Source organism: Gymnodraco acuticeps, unplaced genomic scaffold (genome assembly GCF_902827175.1).
Source record: "Gymnodraco acuticeps unplaced genomic scaffold, fGymAcu1.1, whole genome shotgun sequence".
In the NCBI taxonomy this organism is placed as follows: Eukaryota; Metazoa; Chordata; class Actinopteri; order Perciformes; family Bathydraconidae; genus Gymnodraco; species Gymnodraco acuticeps.
Window position 1 is genome coordinate 940,450 of NW_022990701.1, and position 17,469 is coordinate 957,918.

The 17,469-nt window shown below is 41.0% G+C and overlaps 1 protein-coding gene across 1 annotated transcript in view; it reads left to right on the forward strand.

Moving 5' to 3' along the window:
- hhip (hedgehog interacting protein) overlaps positions 1–15,178 on the forward strand; it is a 31,783-nt gene extending 16,605 nt beyond the window's left edge. Inside the window, exons 6-13 of the mRNA XM_034231469.1 lie at positions 838–1,011; positions 1,135–1,278; positions 1,513–1,631; positions 2,848–2,971; positions 3,811–3,950; positions 5,266–5,347; positions 12,038–12,186; positions 12,757–15,178. Coding sequence (XP_034087360.1) covers positions 838–1,011; positions 1,135–1,278; positions 1,513–1,631; positions 2,848–2,971; positions 3,811–3,950; positions 5,266–5,347; positions 12,038–12,186; positions 12,757–12,953 — 1,129 coding nt within the window. The 3' untranslated portion in view covers positions 12,954–15,178. The remainder of the gene's footprint in view (positions 1–837; positions 1,012–1,134; positions 1,279–1,512; positions 1,632–2,847; positions 2,972–3,810; positions 3,951–5,265; positions 5,348–12,037; positions 12,187–12,756) is intronic.
- Positions 15,179–17,469: the final 2,291 nt, after the last annotated feature.

The window sequence follows — 17,469 nt, forward strand, 5'->3', positions numbered from 1 at the left end:
CACAGTAAATACGAAAGCTTTAAGAGCTCACAGCGTAACATGGGCGTTTATTTGCAACACTCCTGTGATGATAGCGACGTTTGCCTTTTGCTGTGTCGATACCTCACACTCCCTTGACAATGACCTGTAATTAAGAAAACAATCTTCTCTCACGAACGTGTTTAAGTGTTACATTTTAATTTGCATAATCACAGTTGTATGTTTAACTTAATGATGTAATCTTCATTATAGTCTTGGCATGCAGTCATGGTGATTGCAGCATATAGTCTTTCATTTGAGGGGCGAATAGAGAAATGACTACTCAAAATAACACATCACGAAATATTTGTTGTTGATACTGTAAAGCCAAATCCCCACTTTGCATAAGAACTTGTGCAACATTGTGTTATATCCCCACCCACGGTCTTGGTCTTACTCAGACAATGCTTTAGATTAAATGTCTCCAGACAGCTAACCATTTAAACTCATTTAATGTTGGATGTTGTAAAGTGTATTATGCATGTCAGCATTTCTTATCCATGCCTTTGGAGCATTTTATCAACCAACATAATTATTCAAGTAATGACATGAGTGGGTACTTATGTATAAAATAATTTCTCACGCAGTATAGCAAAACATTAAATGGCAATTATTTTGAAGCAATCAAGAGCCAACTGCTCCAAACAAATACTTACGAAGACCCTAATACAGTGTATAATTCAAGTATGTATATGAGAGTGTATTGAAACATGTAGGTATTTAGATTATATATATATATATATGTTACTTTGTAGTGTAGCAACCATTATTTGTGCACCCTCTGACAGAAATGACAATGACATTTATGTTTTTTGTTAGGAAAAACCCGAACCAGGTGGACACCCGGACGGTGCGCATGCTGATGGAAGTGGCCGAGCTGCACAGGAAGCACCTTGGAGGTCAGCTTCTGTTCAGCCCCGATGGTTTGCTGCACATCGTCCTCGGAGATGGCATGATCACCCTGGATGATATGGAGGAGATGGATGGACTCAGGTGAGATCAGAGGTCTGAGAAACACACTATCAATGATCAAGTGTTGGTGTGTGTAACACGATTGAATCACTTCGTAGCTCCCACCATCGTGAAGGTGTATTTTCTTTGTGTTTTTGAATGCAGTGATTTCACAGGGTCCCTCCTGAGGGTAGATGTGGACACAGACTGCTGCACATCCCCTTACTCCATACCGCGGAACAACCCGTACTTCAACAGCACCAACCAGCCACCTGAAATATTTGCTCATGGATTACATGACCCAGGCAGGTGAGTGAAACACTTGAAGAACTAAACAGCTGTTCCTGGCTGTTCCTTCAATATTGGGGTAGTGCGACTGAATCAAACTTTGAACACCTTTCTTTTCTGTCAATGAATTTGAATTTGTGGTTTCATGAATGTATTTTCAGAAAGGTTTCTCATAAACTCTGCTCTTAGGCCAACTTGCTATGTGCAGTTGGTTGGTGTTTCTCCTGTATTAACCCCTGATATTCTGAACCCTAGGTGTGCAGTGGATCGGCTTCAGTCGGACAATGGGAGCCTCCTGATGCTCTGTACAGACACCAGTGGCAAGAACACATCCGCAGGAAGAATACTGGAGATAACTCCGGGCAAAGATTATGGTGAGCCCATTATTTTGCAATGTTAACATAGTTCATGATAAAAATAACTGATTGCAACATTTGTCTGTGTTTTGTTTGATGGCATTACGTCTTGAGAAAGACATGAAAATATATCAATTTCTTGGCTTCACGTTTATTCCGCTGAAAAAGACATCTGTTTCACGACTCTTTCATTTTGTAAGAACATGGTGTTTTTGCAGCAAGTTCAGAAAACACCCCGGGTCGAGTGCAGAGACAGTGAAGGTTGAACATAAAAATGATGTGATCTCGAAAGATTCCCCCCTTGTGGAGTGTATATTTGCCAGGGGAATGTAATATCGTGTCCACAAGTAAGATTCGAACCTGTCGACAACAATAACTGTCTAGATGATGGTTGAGTATTGTTGAAAACACAGCTGGGAAGGGCCCAGTTCTTCTCACATTGAGAAAATAATCAATAACAGCAGTTCCTTCCCAATGCTTACACTTTCTCCTCACAATAAAACAAATCACAGCTGTTTGTTCCAAATTGGGCTGGTTATCTTTGCCACAATCAATGTTGTTTTGGCAACCCGAATCCACCCTGATCTCTCTCACTACAATTCAATATGCTGGTTTTTGCCACAGACCAATTCCCTCTCCAACTTGGCAGGATGGCTGATTTAGCCAAACTCTGTGAGTGATTACAGTGGGGCAGCAAACCTCCATTCATATTTACATTACATGTCATTTGTTAGACGCTTTTATCCAAAGCAGTACTGTGGGCAATCCCCACAGGAGCAATTTGGGGTGAAGTGTCTTGCCCAGGTACACAACGACATGCTGACTGCAGTGGGACTCGAACTTGCTACCCTCTGATTCGAAGTCCAGCACTCTATCCACTGAGCCACAGCCACTCCAAGACCGCTGTAATCCAGAACACATGCTATATTGCCATATTCACCATTTGAATAGAAGATTATTAAATCCTCTGTTAAGTCTAAGATGTCTGCCAAGGAAGAAGCCAAATACTGTATATTGCTGTCCAATTTGTAAATCAAAATTCACTCTTTGTTGTTTCTTCTTATCTTGTTGAGTTTCCACACAATCTTTATCTCAAATAGACTACTGACAAAATGAAGGTTATTCTTTTTATTTAAACACCAACAAAACAGCACTTGCTATTATAGGCAGCAGTTGAATTGTTTTTTGAGTAGATTCAAACCGCTGATGACCTTTCCTCCTTGTCCCTCTCCAGAAAATGAGCCTTCGGTCTATGACCTGCAGTCCAGTGGAGGAGCTCCACCTGTGGGGGGCTTCATCTACAGGGGCTGCCAGTCGAGAAGACTTTATGGCAGCTATGTGTTTGGAGACAAAAATGGGTAAGAATAAGAAAGCTGAAACAGTGCAAAACTGAAAAAGACATGTTGTGAAATCCAGATTGACTCCCTGCACACTGCACCATTTTACAAACATAGCTTTTCGATGATCATTACATTCAAGTACACACTTGAATAATGAGTAATAGGACAAACATCTTAAGTCCTATTGAGATCACCATAACTCTTCTCACACTGAAATCTGTCCCTTGCTTCGGCACTTGCCAAAGTAAAGACAAAGTTCCATCCACGTGGGGGAAAACAAGTTTTATGTTACTGTCACCACGGCGGCACGGCCCACTCAGTGTAAATGGAGAATTGAACATCCTGCTGCTCGGTGCTGTTCACACTTTTCTTTGGTTTGTAATTGATCCTACTTTGCTGATGTCAAACACTGACGCTTGAGTAAACAAAGGAAGTAAATAGCAGGGGGAAGTACACTATCTGGAGTTGGCACTGTGTTTAAAACAATGTGTGGTCGGTTAATTCGGTGCCTCATTACAATTTGAGGGCATGCTGTTGTGGCTAAGTGAAGGCTCCGGCATGATGTTTGTTTTGAAACTAAAAGCAGAGGTCCTAAATAACACCATGTGAGACATGGGGTGGAAGAGCAACATGGGTCAACGAACCATGTAACATCTAGTAAAACTTGTCCCTGTTTCCAAATCTCAACTCTAATTTGCCCAGTACTGCTTTAATGTAATCGCATTTTATTTTGTAATCATACAGCAAATTGTGCATGTCATGAATAGTACATACTGAGCATTATACTACAGTGAACATGAGAAAAACTGACAAAGTAACGACTGCAGGAATTCACCTACATGTTTTGTTTGTTTCAGTAACCTGCGGATCCTCCAGAAGGCTACCTTGTCAGACAGCGGTGAGCAGTGGCAGGAGAAAGCTCTGTGTCTGGGCCCAGCTGGCTCCTGTGGCTCCATGCTGGTGGGACACATCTTGGGTTTTGGAGAGGATGAACTAGGTCAGTGACAATGATAAGACACACACACACACACACACACCACACACACACACACACACACACACACACACACACACACACACACACACACACACACACACACACACACACACACACACACACACACATCCTCTATCGCCTCTCACATGTCCAACCTGGCTCTCTTTCCCTTTTCTCCCTTCCCTTCTTTGTTTTCCACATGAGTGTCAGATATGTGTGAACTTATTTTATGGAATCACTTTGAGGTTTTACAACATGAACTATTGACAAATCATGGCTTAGAGTCATTTTGTTGTATATTTATCAATGGTGCAAATGTTAACATCATGTTGAGGAATTTTCCATTTGGTTATTCAAAATATTTTTGTAGTGTTTCGCACAAACAAAGCGTGACGCACGATTTGCAATCTGGAAAATGTGCAACACCTAGCCAACTAGGAGTTACATCTCCAAACTACAGAACAAAAATCCCTCTTACTCTGCCCCTGTGGCACCTTCCCAACAGGATATTAAATGGTGCGTACTTCCTTCTGGATTAATTGTAATTTCCATAAGATAGCAAGGATACTCCAAAGACCCATTTATAAACTGCCTATTGGGCCACCTACGAGGCGATGTTATGCATGGGTAGAGAGATGTGTTACTGTTTACCTGGGGGGACTGCAGCATTAAGATAAGAAAGGGTGAGCTGAGGTGAGCAGACTAATATGATACAGAACATTTTACCAGCTGGACCCCCACCAGACTCAGAATTATTAACTGTCAGCTGTGCTGTTTCTGATTAACACTCACACATGATATTCCTCACTCACACTCCATCAGAAATGTTTGATCACAGTTCTTGCCGGGTCTTGGAGTTATTATTTGACGAGGTATTTAAAAGATCCTGTATTTGATCATGATTTGCAACTGGTGCAAGAATCATGAAGGGGTTGGGCTTGTGTCCCATTGTATGGGCCCCACGGACACATGTTTACAATTTGTCCCCTTATGGAATTTTCTTGCGGGCTTGTTCCTCATTAAATTATCCGCCTGGTTCCCAGTCATGAGTATCCAATTGTCCCATTAAACTGTTTCTTAGACTCCTTTGGCAAGTGCAGCCATGCAGAAGCTGTAGCTACCCTCATTCTCCTCATCCTCTCCTTATTACTTCTTGTCTTCCCCACTCTTGTCTAATTTCCTCCTCTTGCCCTTATTCTGGAACAGATATTGCATGAATGGCAGGAAAGTAAATCATTTGGACATATGCTCTGCAAAGAATATGCAACGCCAACTGTGTTGATGGCCAATATCAATGATTGTTTCTCTTTTGCAGGTGAAGTCTACATACTGGCAAGCAGTAAAACCATGGCGCAGTCCCACAGTGCAAAACTCTACAAGCTGATAGACCCCAAAAGGTACATTCACAATATATATTTTCTTTTTCATCATATGTTGGTAAACTGGTGGTATACAGTTGGGTCTAAGTCTTTAATGGAATTACCAGCATCTAGCCCGCCAACCTTTAATCGATGCAGTTTTCATCTAATGGTAACTATGTGACTGATCCCACATACAGTTTTACACATGAAACTGACTCTTATGAAACCACTGATCTATCGTTGATCAAATTGCATTACAGTGCGATCTTTCTTTCAAATGTTCCTCCTCAAGTCCTAAGTACTTATACGTCCCCTCTGCACACACATGATTTATCGCTGTGACAAGAACTCCCCTGCCCTTCATATAACTATCTGCCTGCGCTAAAACAAATGCCGAGCAGTAAGTGGAGAATAAGCATAGCATTTCAAAATGTTAGTGTAAAGTATTGCTAAGAGCAACACTGACTTAGCTGGCCATGTTCTCCTTAGAAACGATTGCCTTCTGGTTATTTTCAGAGCATTTGACAGCAGAGTTCATTCTGCTAAGAGCAGGGAAAACACAAAGGCACCTGTTGTCAAGCACAGAGAGCTCTATATAATGTATTTTAGCACATGTAGCAACCGTAGGAACACACACATGTTCATTTATCGAGCATCTTTTACTCCTCATCTCGTGGAAAGAGTTCAACAACAATCCAGCACACCAACTCACAGTAGGTTTTAGCAGTCCAGTCTATTTCTGTGCAATCTAATCCTGAATTAATGGATGTTAAACAACTTGAATGTGTTGGGAACATGCGTGTGAGTGTAAGTTCATCATTCAAATGTGTGTGCGTGTCACTGTCATAATGCTTACCATATGCATCGCAGTTTTAGAAACCATTCCGATGGTGATGGATCTATAAACAATTTTTGTAAGTGAGAAACGTTTTTTCACTGAAAGTATGCAGAAAGGGCATCAGTTCATCCCACATGATACAATCGAGATGTATACGCATTTGTTTCTGATTTATTACCCTGGCAGAAAGAACATTTACTGCAAACGTAAGCAGACTTTGTAATTCAAACCCACACATTAAGCTCCAAGCTGAACCCCTCCGATGCTTCTACCTATCTTCTTATCAGCGCTTTTGCAGGAAGTTGAGAGGGTAAAGCCCAGTGGGATTAGGCCCATCTGCTCAGCTCTGGGTCCAATTGTATGAACTAAATGCAAAGAAAAGTCCCAAATGACACATCTTTAGGCTAGGTTCAAATGAATTGAGAGAGGCAGAAAATGTAAGAGAAGAAGAAACAGAGAGCGAATTTGCATGCCTCAGAATCACAATAGAAACATATCCGCAGCTGATTATTCCTGGTTGATGACAGTGCCACCCAGGCATTAGCGCAATTAATTAGACCACAGATGTTTCAAAGGGGCCCTGGTGGCTGGACGCATTTCTCCCAAAGAACAATTCTTTCCACCATCAAGTGGACTTGTTTAGTCTGTGCGGACCCTGTGGTGTTGGAGCCTTGACTCCTAATACACTCTGGCTTCGTTATTATGATCTTGTTACAAGGAGGATGTAGAGGGGGTACGGGGGGAGTGAATGGGGTTGCTAACGTGTCTGACCTCAGCGCGCTATCAAGTCTGGTGGTCCTCCCCTTTTTTATTCACCATAATGCGAGGACATCTGGACCCTCAAACCATCTCATAAAGAGCTTTGTTTTGGGGGGTTTTGTGGTTCAGTATAGCATTTAGCGTTGTGTTTTGATCAACTGGGTGTTTGGGAACATGGAGGGGGAAAGAGGAACTGTTAGGGAGGGCGGCAAAGGCTTACAGGGGAACATCAGCCATAAAATCCTTCAGCAGTGTTTGTGTAAACATGTCCTGGCCAGATGACTTCATTTCTAGGTATTTGTTTGTCAGTTGGAGTACCCCTCCAATAATAAATAGGCCACCATGCATTTTGAAACATGCTGAATGTGTTTGGTCTGAGGGTGTATGTGAGGGAGAGAGCAAGACGGGGCTTGTTTTTAGTATAGCAGCAGGGATGGAAAGATTTCCAACCATATAGACTCTATAATATGACTGGGAGATGCAGTTTAAAAGCTCTGAATCCTTAGTTTAACTGAGAGTTTCATTTCTCTTCACTTCACATATTGTTCCCATCGGTTAAACATTAACATCCATGCACATATATTGTACCTAAGGCAAGATACGTGTATTTGTATAGCACACTTCAGCAACAACGTAAATCAAAGTACTTTACTTAGACGTAAAAAAGACGTTAAAGAAACACAGGACACATAAATATTATTTAAGATTAAAATATGTTATTTTCTGATTAAATTCAAATATCATATTGAAGTTTTTATGCCTTGTTTCTCCCTATGTTGCCGTAAACCATACAGTAATAAGGCAAAGCAGTTGCTTTCAAATGGAATGAAACTTGAATCTGCACATATACTCTAGGCTGGTATTTATGGGCACGTTTGGCTACTTTTCAGTTCCAGTGAGTCTGCGTTTGATAACGTAATTATTTATACAGTCAGATCATTATATTTATGCCTGGAGAAATAATGCAAGAAAGAAACCTACTAACAAACAAAGATATTATGAAACAGCACAAAACAGGGATTTGTTTCAGCCCCTCTGTTTATACAATACGTCATGGAAGTCATAGTCACACAGTTACATGTTTATCATATCGTAATTCAAAAGGCACAGGCTGCACTTCACCCGTGCAGTTAGACAGAATCAGCTCCTTACAGTTGGTCCCCAGCAATAGCTCAATTGTTACATATAGAGCCGTACCCCCTGCTGATTTCTGCTGTAAAATGCAATTTGCCTCCCTATTTGTTACAGCCCCTCTCTACAGAAAAGCAGCGTTATGAAAGACTTTTCACACGTTCAGGTTTTGTCAGCTGCAGGCTGCGCTGATTGAATTACAGTGAGCAGAGACCTTAAAAAGACACAGTGAACTTCGAATAGGGTCCTGGGACCTCCTTTATGAACTGCATTAGCCATGGAAGTCACAAATCACTGGATGTACAGGGGAAGGAGACAGCGGGTGCTCGTTTCTGGATATATTTATCTGTATGTGTGCCTCTCTGTGCCTTTTTGTGTGTACAGATATAAACTGTGTGGGTGGTGCGTACACGCGAACATGCACATCTGTGAGCCTGTGTGAGCGTGCGTTGCGCTAGCTCCCAGCACGCTGCAGAAAAAAGCCCTTTCTTTATTTTCCTATCCCTCCTAAATCTTCCTACATCTCTGCTGTGGTCCTCCCCTTGACAAAGCTGCTTGCCAGTTGCACTGAATAGCCCTGGCTCCTACAATACACAGTAAATTTCTTGCACAATTAAAACAAGGAATGAAGCTACAAAAGAAGCCCCCAAACAATGGAGTCGGATGACAAAACAGCAAAAGAGACCACACTGGGCCGTTTGATTAAGCCATTGTTAGGGCGCACAATGTACACCACTCCACAGCCCTTTTCTCACATATACCTCGTGTCAATCAAACCGGCCCTGCGAGCCAACAAGCTAAACACACACACACTGACACACACTGACAAACCTAATAATCAAACAGATCAGGAACAAATCTGAGGCAGATCATCCACACTGCAGACCTGAATGAACGCCAGTGTTAAGATATGTTAATGTTCAGCTTCCCTTGATGTAAGGACAGAAGGAAGGCAGTTTTTTGCACAAAACAGCAATCTTAATCAGCAAGTCATTTCTAAACTCATCTTCAGTTTTAGACTTTCTTAATTTCCATTCTATTTTTAATGTAATAATGACATGATTTGCCTTCATCATCATCATCATCATCATCATCTCTCTTTCTGTGTCAATGTAACTACCTCAGTGTGAGCACTGTCGCCCTTCTCCCACTCCCTCGCTCTCACACCACCCCTCCCAAAGTTGATAAATTCCCACAGTGGCTGTTGACCCAGCTGCCTTTGTCAAGTGTCGCTACCAGCAGGTGCTGTTTTCACAGCCACCCTGGCAGTCGTACAGACTGTTTAGTAGCGCTGCTGACCCCTGCCTGCTATTAACAGTGTTAGCTACAGACCCCCCAATCCTCCAGGGACTCTTACTCTTTCTCTCTCTTACTCTCTTTCTGTTTGCTTCCCTACTTCGCTCTGTTTTAACTGCATGCAGCCTGCAACAACAAAAGCCACCATGGATGGAGTCTGGAGTTGGGTGCTGATGGGAGCATGGGAATCACCCCCCCCCCCCCTCTCCTCTCTCTCCACCCCTCCATCCTCTAAATTTAAAGCAACTTTAACGCACACACGCAGTCACAGTTTCGTCACTGCGCACTGCCATCACTCAGTTTGTCTGTCAGAATATTTGCAACACATTTTTCAAAGTAGGAAGTAAACAGTTTCACAGTCAAATAAATACTATTATCACCAAACAATAATAGTTAGTCATTTATCAACCTACTGACAGATCTTGTATTTGACGTTGAAATATGTGTCTCTCCACACGTAGTCAGTCCTATACAGTAGGTCAAACCAATATAGCATTTACACACATTTACCCACAGCAGACTATTGAGTGAACGCCAACTAGATGTATGTACTTTAATTATAGTTTGAAACATGCTGATTTTAGAGTATGATCACCCTGGTTGTAGGTCCTGAACTCCATCTAGTTTTAGTTTCTCCTGCTGATTGACCATTTGCTCCCCAGCCATGATTGATGTGGCCTGTTCTCCCATGGGCCGAGCATTACATATAAATACACACTGACCTCACTACTGATGCTCTTCAGCTCTCATACAAGCATCAGTCCACAGTAGTCCAGTTACCAAGCCTGTGTGTGTGTCAGTGTGTGAGTGTGTGTCCATCTGTGTCCAGTAAACTGTGTTTCCTCATTAGCTTTTTACGTCCGTACATCTACAGTTCTCTCTCTCAAAAAATGCACACACAGACACGTGTTTGTGTGTGTGTGTGTGTTTGTGTGTGTGTGGGCAACAGACGCTTCACATTTGAACTCACTGTATTATTTCCAGATTTGTAGAGCGTGATATGAAATCATTCTGTTTCAGCCCATTTGCTGTTGTGCGTGTCTGGATGTTTGTCTTAATATGGAATGATCACAATATGTGTCTTTGGTGTTCAGACTTGACGCATATGGTGTGGAGATGTTTGTGTGTGTCTGCATTTTTCCAAATCATGTTTATATCTGCAGAGGCCAGTGTAATCCAGTGTTAACCCTATGTGTTGCTTTGTTCTTCAAGTAGGTAGGATTTAAGGAAAAACACGAGTTAAAACAATGAGACAGCCTAATGGATGGTCCTGCTTTACAGTTATTTGTGAAGGAGTTGACAAAATATTGGAATATACACAATAATAAATGTAATGATACACAAATAATAGGAACATTTATTGACATATACATACATTTTTTGAGCCTTTTTGAAAGGTCAAAAATGAACGCTGTAATGTGCATCACGTCCAAAGTGCTATCTTTCTGAGGTTACATCTCAACAAACGCTGCCTGTCGTGTGAGATCGTAGCATATGTTGGAAGATTTGTTGATCCTACTTGTTGTAACATTAAAAATAGCTTTACAGTAAACAAAGGGCTACAGCTATAAAGATACATGACAATTATGAGTCAAATGTTTTATACAGGACTGCCAGTAATCCTAGTATAGTATTACTGCGTACCTCAGCCAATGAGAGTTGGATGGGAGTTTTTTAAGCTAGTAATTTTACGAAAAGAACATTTTTTTGTTAACATTAATTTATTATTTTGCACAAATCTTTTTGGAAACTGATCTGGAAATTAAGAACTGATGTGTTTGTGTGTTTGATTTCTCACTGAAAGGGTCTTCAAACTTCTTACCAGACTCCTTTACCATAGGAGACAAAAAGGAACTATCCATTCCAAGTCCAATCAAACAACCTGTGCACTCTGGAGAAGTCATTTCTGTTTTGGAACATCAGAACTCTGCCAATTCCTCCACTTGGCGCAGCAGCTGAGCACAGAACAAACACAGAGCTGATTAGCTGTGTAGTGTAACTGGCCAAAAGTCTGAAAAATAGGTAGAATCTAAACAATATACTTCATGTGTCATGACATGAAATCGTCCAAACATGGAGTTAGAGTATAACTACACACCTTTACACGTTACTAAGCTAGTCTGTGTTTAATCAATACAAGGCTGTTTACGTCTCACATCAATTCGAGTACACTTGTTGTTTTCGGATGCAGACAAAGAGTTTGAGGCATTTCAGCAAACACAGTTAAATATTCAAGGGTTCTTTTAGGGTTCAGAATTCGAGAGAGTGGTTGAAAATCCAAATTGTGTCATTCTGTCACTATTATCGGATATAAAATCAACATTTAACCTGATCAAAGGACAAGATTAACCCAGCCACTTGACGATACTATAATTGTATCCAATCTGTTCGGCGTCTATGTGCGAGGATTTACATTTCATTGTTTCAGTTCTTACATTTCAAAAATGGTGTTAATGCAAGTGCCGTACAACATCTTAAAACTGATCCATTAACCAATGATATACTCTAAATAGCTTAAATGCGGAGATTGCCATTGTGTGACTGATATGAAGTAGTATTACTTTATCAGTGTGTGACTTTATTCAATAATATGAAGCATTAATATAATGTACAGCCCCGCCCCACTTCCTGTAATTCATTAGCCTGCTATGTGATGCTCTCCCCCACATACTGACCTTCCCTCCTTCTACCAACTGTTGCAGGCCCCTCGCCCCGAAGGAGTGCCAGCGTCAGGTGGAGCCCCCCGAGCTGCTGATGACAGCTTGTTCCCGACACTGTAAGAACGGACACTGCACCCCGACCGGAAAGTGCTGCTGCAGCCCCGGCTGGGAGGGGCCCTTCTGCAGAGTTGGTGAGGGTCCTTTTAAACATCTGCTGCTTTCAGTGTAGTCATGTGTGTATAAAATCCTATCAAATATCCATGGCTACTAGATATGACAGAAATATGCAATAGCAAGTTTTGTACTTCTTGTTGACGATAGCATTTATTATTATAATAATGTGTTCTCATGTCTGGGTTAGGGTATCTTGTGCTTTCACTATACTGCACAACAAATGGCTTTTTGAATAAAACCAATTTATTTTACAAAATAAACTGAACAAAAAGGTGAACTAATAAAAACAATGATTGTTACACAGCTACACAAGTGCTGTTTCCTACTGATACTCGCTTTTAAGTTACCCAAAGTCTGATGCACAAGTTGACATCACAATGACTATTTTTAACAAAAAGCACCCCAAGTGCTGTTCAATTCCAGATGTGTAAACCAGGTTTATTATCGCAGAGCATTCAGCGTTAAACGTGCAGTATTATTTTCTTTTACATTTTCTTAAAAGCATTTGATCCTTCATGAAACACAAAACCCGCTTCTGTTTTATATCTTGCTTTACGTACGACCTTTGTTTTCTCCTCTCTCTGTAGCCAAGTGTGAGCCAGTCTGCCGCAACGGAGGCGTGTGTATGGAGCCCAACAAGTGCCTGTGTAAGAGCGGCTACTCTGGGCCCCAGTGTGAGAAGAGTGAGCAGGGCATGCCCAACGACCAGGAGAAGGACGGCATTCTGGACCACATCATCGACATGACCTCGTACCTCCTGGACCTGACCAGCTACATCGTATAGGGGCGCAGAGGGGGGCTGCTCCCCGCTGTCATCCCCCAGCTGACAAAAATCTACCTACCACCACCAGCAGACTCTAACGAGGTGTCCTTAACACGGCCTCTTAATCTCCCTCACACACACACAGGCATGTACACACTCACAAATACACACAGGATCCCTGTCAGACTGCTTCTCATCCTCATTCTTCACCAAACCAAACTCTTCCTCTTTCGCCTATAAGCTACTTGCTCTTGAGCACCAGGCCTGGCATCCAAGCCGTGTTCACACTTCGGAGAGACAGCAGAGGAGATGATTGATACGCATGGCCAAGTTATGGATGTTCCACTAGGATGTTTCCTCTCTCGTTCAGAAAACGCTTGCAGGAACCGAGACTTTGGACCTTTAAGGGGCTAATCTGTTGCCTTACTTAAGACCCAACAATAAATGGGGTTTGAGGCATTTCAGCGAAGACAGTTGATTGTTCAGGGGTACTTTTAAGGATTCAAAATTGTAAGGAGCAGCGTGGCTTGAGATCCAATTTGTGCTCATGGTCCATTCAAACCCAGCAGAATAAATCTCTTCACATGAAGACTTTGAAGGAACACTCTGAAGTCAATGACAGTCGTGGGTCTGCAGTGCTATCATTTTCAAAAGGCTATAATACAAGAGAGATGTCGTCTCACTTATGATGTTGTTTTTAGTTTGTGGGCACATTGTCATAAAAAGCTATAACAGTATACGGTGTGTAAACTTTGTTTTGCAACAGTCACTTGCTATCAGTGTACAGAATGGATCTACGGCAGAGGACTGTCCCCTCCACAGAAACAGGAACCACGGAGTGAGAACGTTTTGTCAAAGCCAGTTTCAAACAATCTGAACAGAGTTTTTGGCTCCCATGCACTGTATTCATTTTTGTTTCATTCACTTTATTATTCAAAATGAATTAAAAACATATATTAAAAGCGCAATGAGAGTAGTTGTAACATTGACACACACACACCACACCGTCACAGGTATGGTTTAACAAACTCCTTGCATTGCGTCACACACTGAACCCCAACTCAAACTACAAAGGGAAGAGATACAGTAGCGCGGTGATGTATATTTCCAATAGAGCTTACCTAAGTACTACTTAGCATTGCAAAAAAAAACAAAAAAAACTATAGCATTACTATTGTTATGATAGAGGAGGGTTTATTTTTTTAAGCGTAATAATATATGGAAGAGAATGGTGTTTATAGAAAGCAGTTTTACACTAAGCTTGTCAGGTCATGTCATTTCATGTTCTGTACTTATACATATGCAGCTTTTTCCTCTGTTGAGAAAGTCACGTAAACCTTTTTTTATTTTCCTTTTCTTTTTCCCCCCCACTGTAAAAGTAATGCATGTCTGTGCCTGCAGAGAGTAATTTGGAGCAGTTGGCTGAGTCCATCTAATTCTTCTCCCTGACGTGTGGTTTCATTCCCACTGTCAGAAACGTGTCTCTGTTTGAGATGATCAAACGTCTCGGGCCACCGAGTCGCAGTCAGAGGCAGATCCTAGAGCAGATTTAAGATGAGGATCTGTCTAATGTTTGAAGGTTACAATATAGTGACTCCTATATGTAGTTAAAACATCAGACTGGGATTGTCTGGAGCCGCGTTAATGTGTGTCAGATATTCCCGAAGTTAATACAGATGCAGCAGACTTACATGCATGCTTATATTCTTTTAAACTATCTTATTAAGAACTCCACATTTGATCTTTTGCCATTTTAATTCCATAAAAGGAGTCAGAACCAGTCAGTGTTTAATATTTTCAAAGGCAAACAGTTGCAGATGTGCTCTCTCCCCAACTTTTATTTTGAAAAAACAAGTTTGCAAGTATCATGGTTCATGATGGTTCAGTGTCGATAAAAGATGTATTTGTTTTTTCATCTCCTGCTTTGCTTGTGTTTGCTGAAATAAATCAACTCTACCTGGTCAAAATGGAATTCATGCTGTAAAATGGAAAATTATAATTTTTTTTAGCACTTAATGTGAAAGTTGCATTGTAGCTGCTGAGACGGCGTGGTGTGAATAGAATAACCATTTTCATTATTTAAGTAGTTACACAAATAAAATAATTATTTAAGTTCTATGTTGTTTTTACCATTGTACTGTATGTGACCATTTTTTGTATTCCTGTATTGTAAATAAAACTAGGGATAACTTTGTTTCTCTACAGAAATATCAATATGTCTATTAAAATTTATAGCATGTCAGAAATATTTGTCTCTTGTTTTTGGTATTCACCAATAAATGGTAAGCTTAAAATGTACTTTTGATTTCAGAAGGGGATGCCTATATAATTTGTATATATTACTCAGAGTCACTGGAAAAGTAGAACTTCCCTGGGAAAAAAAGCTCAATTTGAACCTGAATAGATGTGTAGTCATTATTCCTACTTCACAATGTATACATTTTAAATCTTTATTCAGTGGGAAGTGTTATTCAGGCTCTGTCCAAAGGTTAAAAACAAAATGGAGTTTTAATCTACCTAGCTCACACATTTTCATATTAACTCATTATTGTACAGGTTTTTATAGATATTGTGGAAGAGTGTCCCGGAAGTCACTGATCCCAGGCAAGAAATAATCCAGCGCATAACTTCTGGAAAAACTAGTTAATTGAAAACCCTATTTTTCCAAAAATGGTAGAGAAACCCTAGGAGACTAACGTAACAAAAATAGTTACCACAATGAAACCCCCCTGAGTTGTTTAAAGACAATTAATTTCTGTATTACCTATTTTCAAATGTTTACGTTTGGTGCATATAGGAGAAATCTACAGACGCATTTAGAAGAATAAAAACCGTAGTGCGAATTGTTGATGTCTTCTTTATAGCAGCTTGAAAGAAAACTTGTTATGCACATTAGATAGCCCAAAATCCAAAATATTGGGACGGTGGAACCTTTGGAAATAAGAACACATACGGACGTAATTTGTCAGAATGGGATGGTCTTTAGTATAAAACCTGTAGCCACTTGGAACTGGGAATTGTCTCATTTCTCAGTCAGCTGCAACATTTCCACCGACCATTTTTCCTGCAGCCAGGTAAAGAGAGTAAAGAGAAGGATGTTGAGAAACAGTTTGAGTTATATGAGGGCCAATGTGGCACCAGGCCTGGGCTTTTCCTCTTACTCCCGCTTGAATGGAAAAGCCTGCGGAGTTGACAGCTAGCGAGCCGAGATGGCAGCTATGTGTCGTCATGCTGCGTCATGGCATCGCTCAAAGTTCAGCCTGAAAAATGTCCTCTTGTGAAATGGAAATTCTTCACTTTCAGAAGTACGCAGAACACATTCATGCAGCTAGGAACACACGCAAGAGCCACTGCTGATGGCAATATTAATTTCCTTCTCCAAATACCAATGAGGCTTTGTGTTGTATACTGATAGTGAGTGGAGACCACCCACCTCACTCTGCTCACACACTCACACACACACACACACACACACACACACACACACACACACACACACACACACACACACACACACACACACACACACACACACACACACACACACACACACACACACACACACACACACACACACACACACACACACACACACACACACACACACACACACACACTGCCATATTTAGAGTAATGCAACACTAAGTTCACTAGGCACTATTCAGATCCAATCAAAATTGCATAAAGTGGAACTGTCCAATAGTGCTGCGAAGCCCAGGGTATATTTGAGTTTATACTCTATCTGTGGCATGAATCATTACTTTTCATTTGGAATAGTTTTATTTTTCCTTCCCAAAGGGCTCTTGTCTGTCTATCTTTCCCAAACAGTGTAACCCAGTACATTGAATAAACATGAGGAGCCTGTATACCAAATATTTGTAGGACTGAGATGGCTGGAAGTGCATGCCATAATATTGTATACATGAGTGAAAGAGTCGGCACAAGCAATACTTATAGGGTAACAGGAGGAGACGGGAAAAAACAGGAAAAAACAATAGCCCCGTGATTAAGAAGAGACGTCATTCTGTTTCTGCTCATCCAGACAAAAGTGAACAATTCATTATGCTGTATTTACTTGAGTTTCTGATCTGTTTCCCATTACGTCCTGAGGGAGATCCAATACGGCCTCATGTCATTGAAATGGAGCATGGAAATAATGAATTGATATAAACAAAGGGTGACCTCAGGATAAATCAAACAATAACTACAGCTGAAACTATAGAGCCATTGGGAGGCAAATTAGTCAGATGAACCGATCGTCTTTGCAAACAGGTGTCTGTATTACCAATAAACAAGTATTAAACTACTCCAAACTAATGAATGCATGGTGTACAGCAGGGATTGATGGCACGAGTAAGGTGAAACACATGTGACTATTCAATGTCTGCCTGAACTACAGCGAGGCTTCGTTTTTGAGAATGTAGATGTGTAGTAGTACGATCTGCTGGTTATCCAAGTATAATTGGGAACAAAACCTGGCTATATATCCTCAAAGTACATTTGACCAGTTTTCTAACTCTAACGCTAAGGGCCTTGG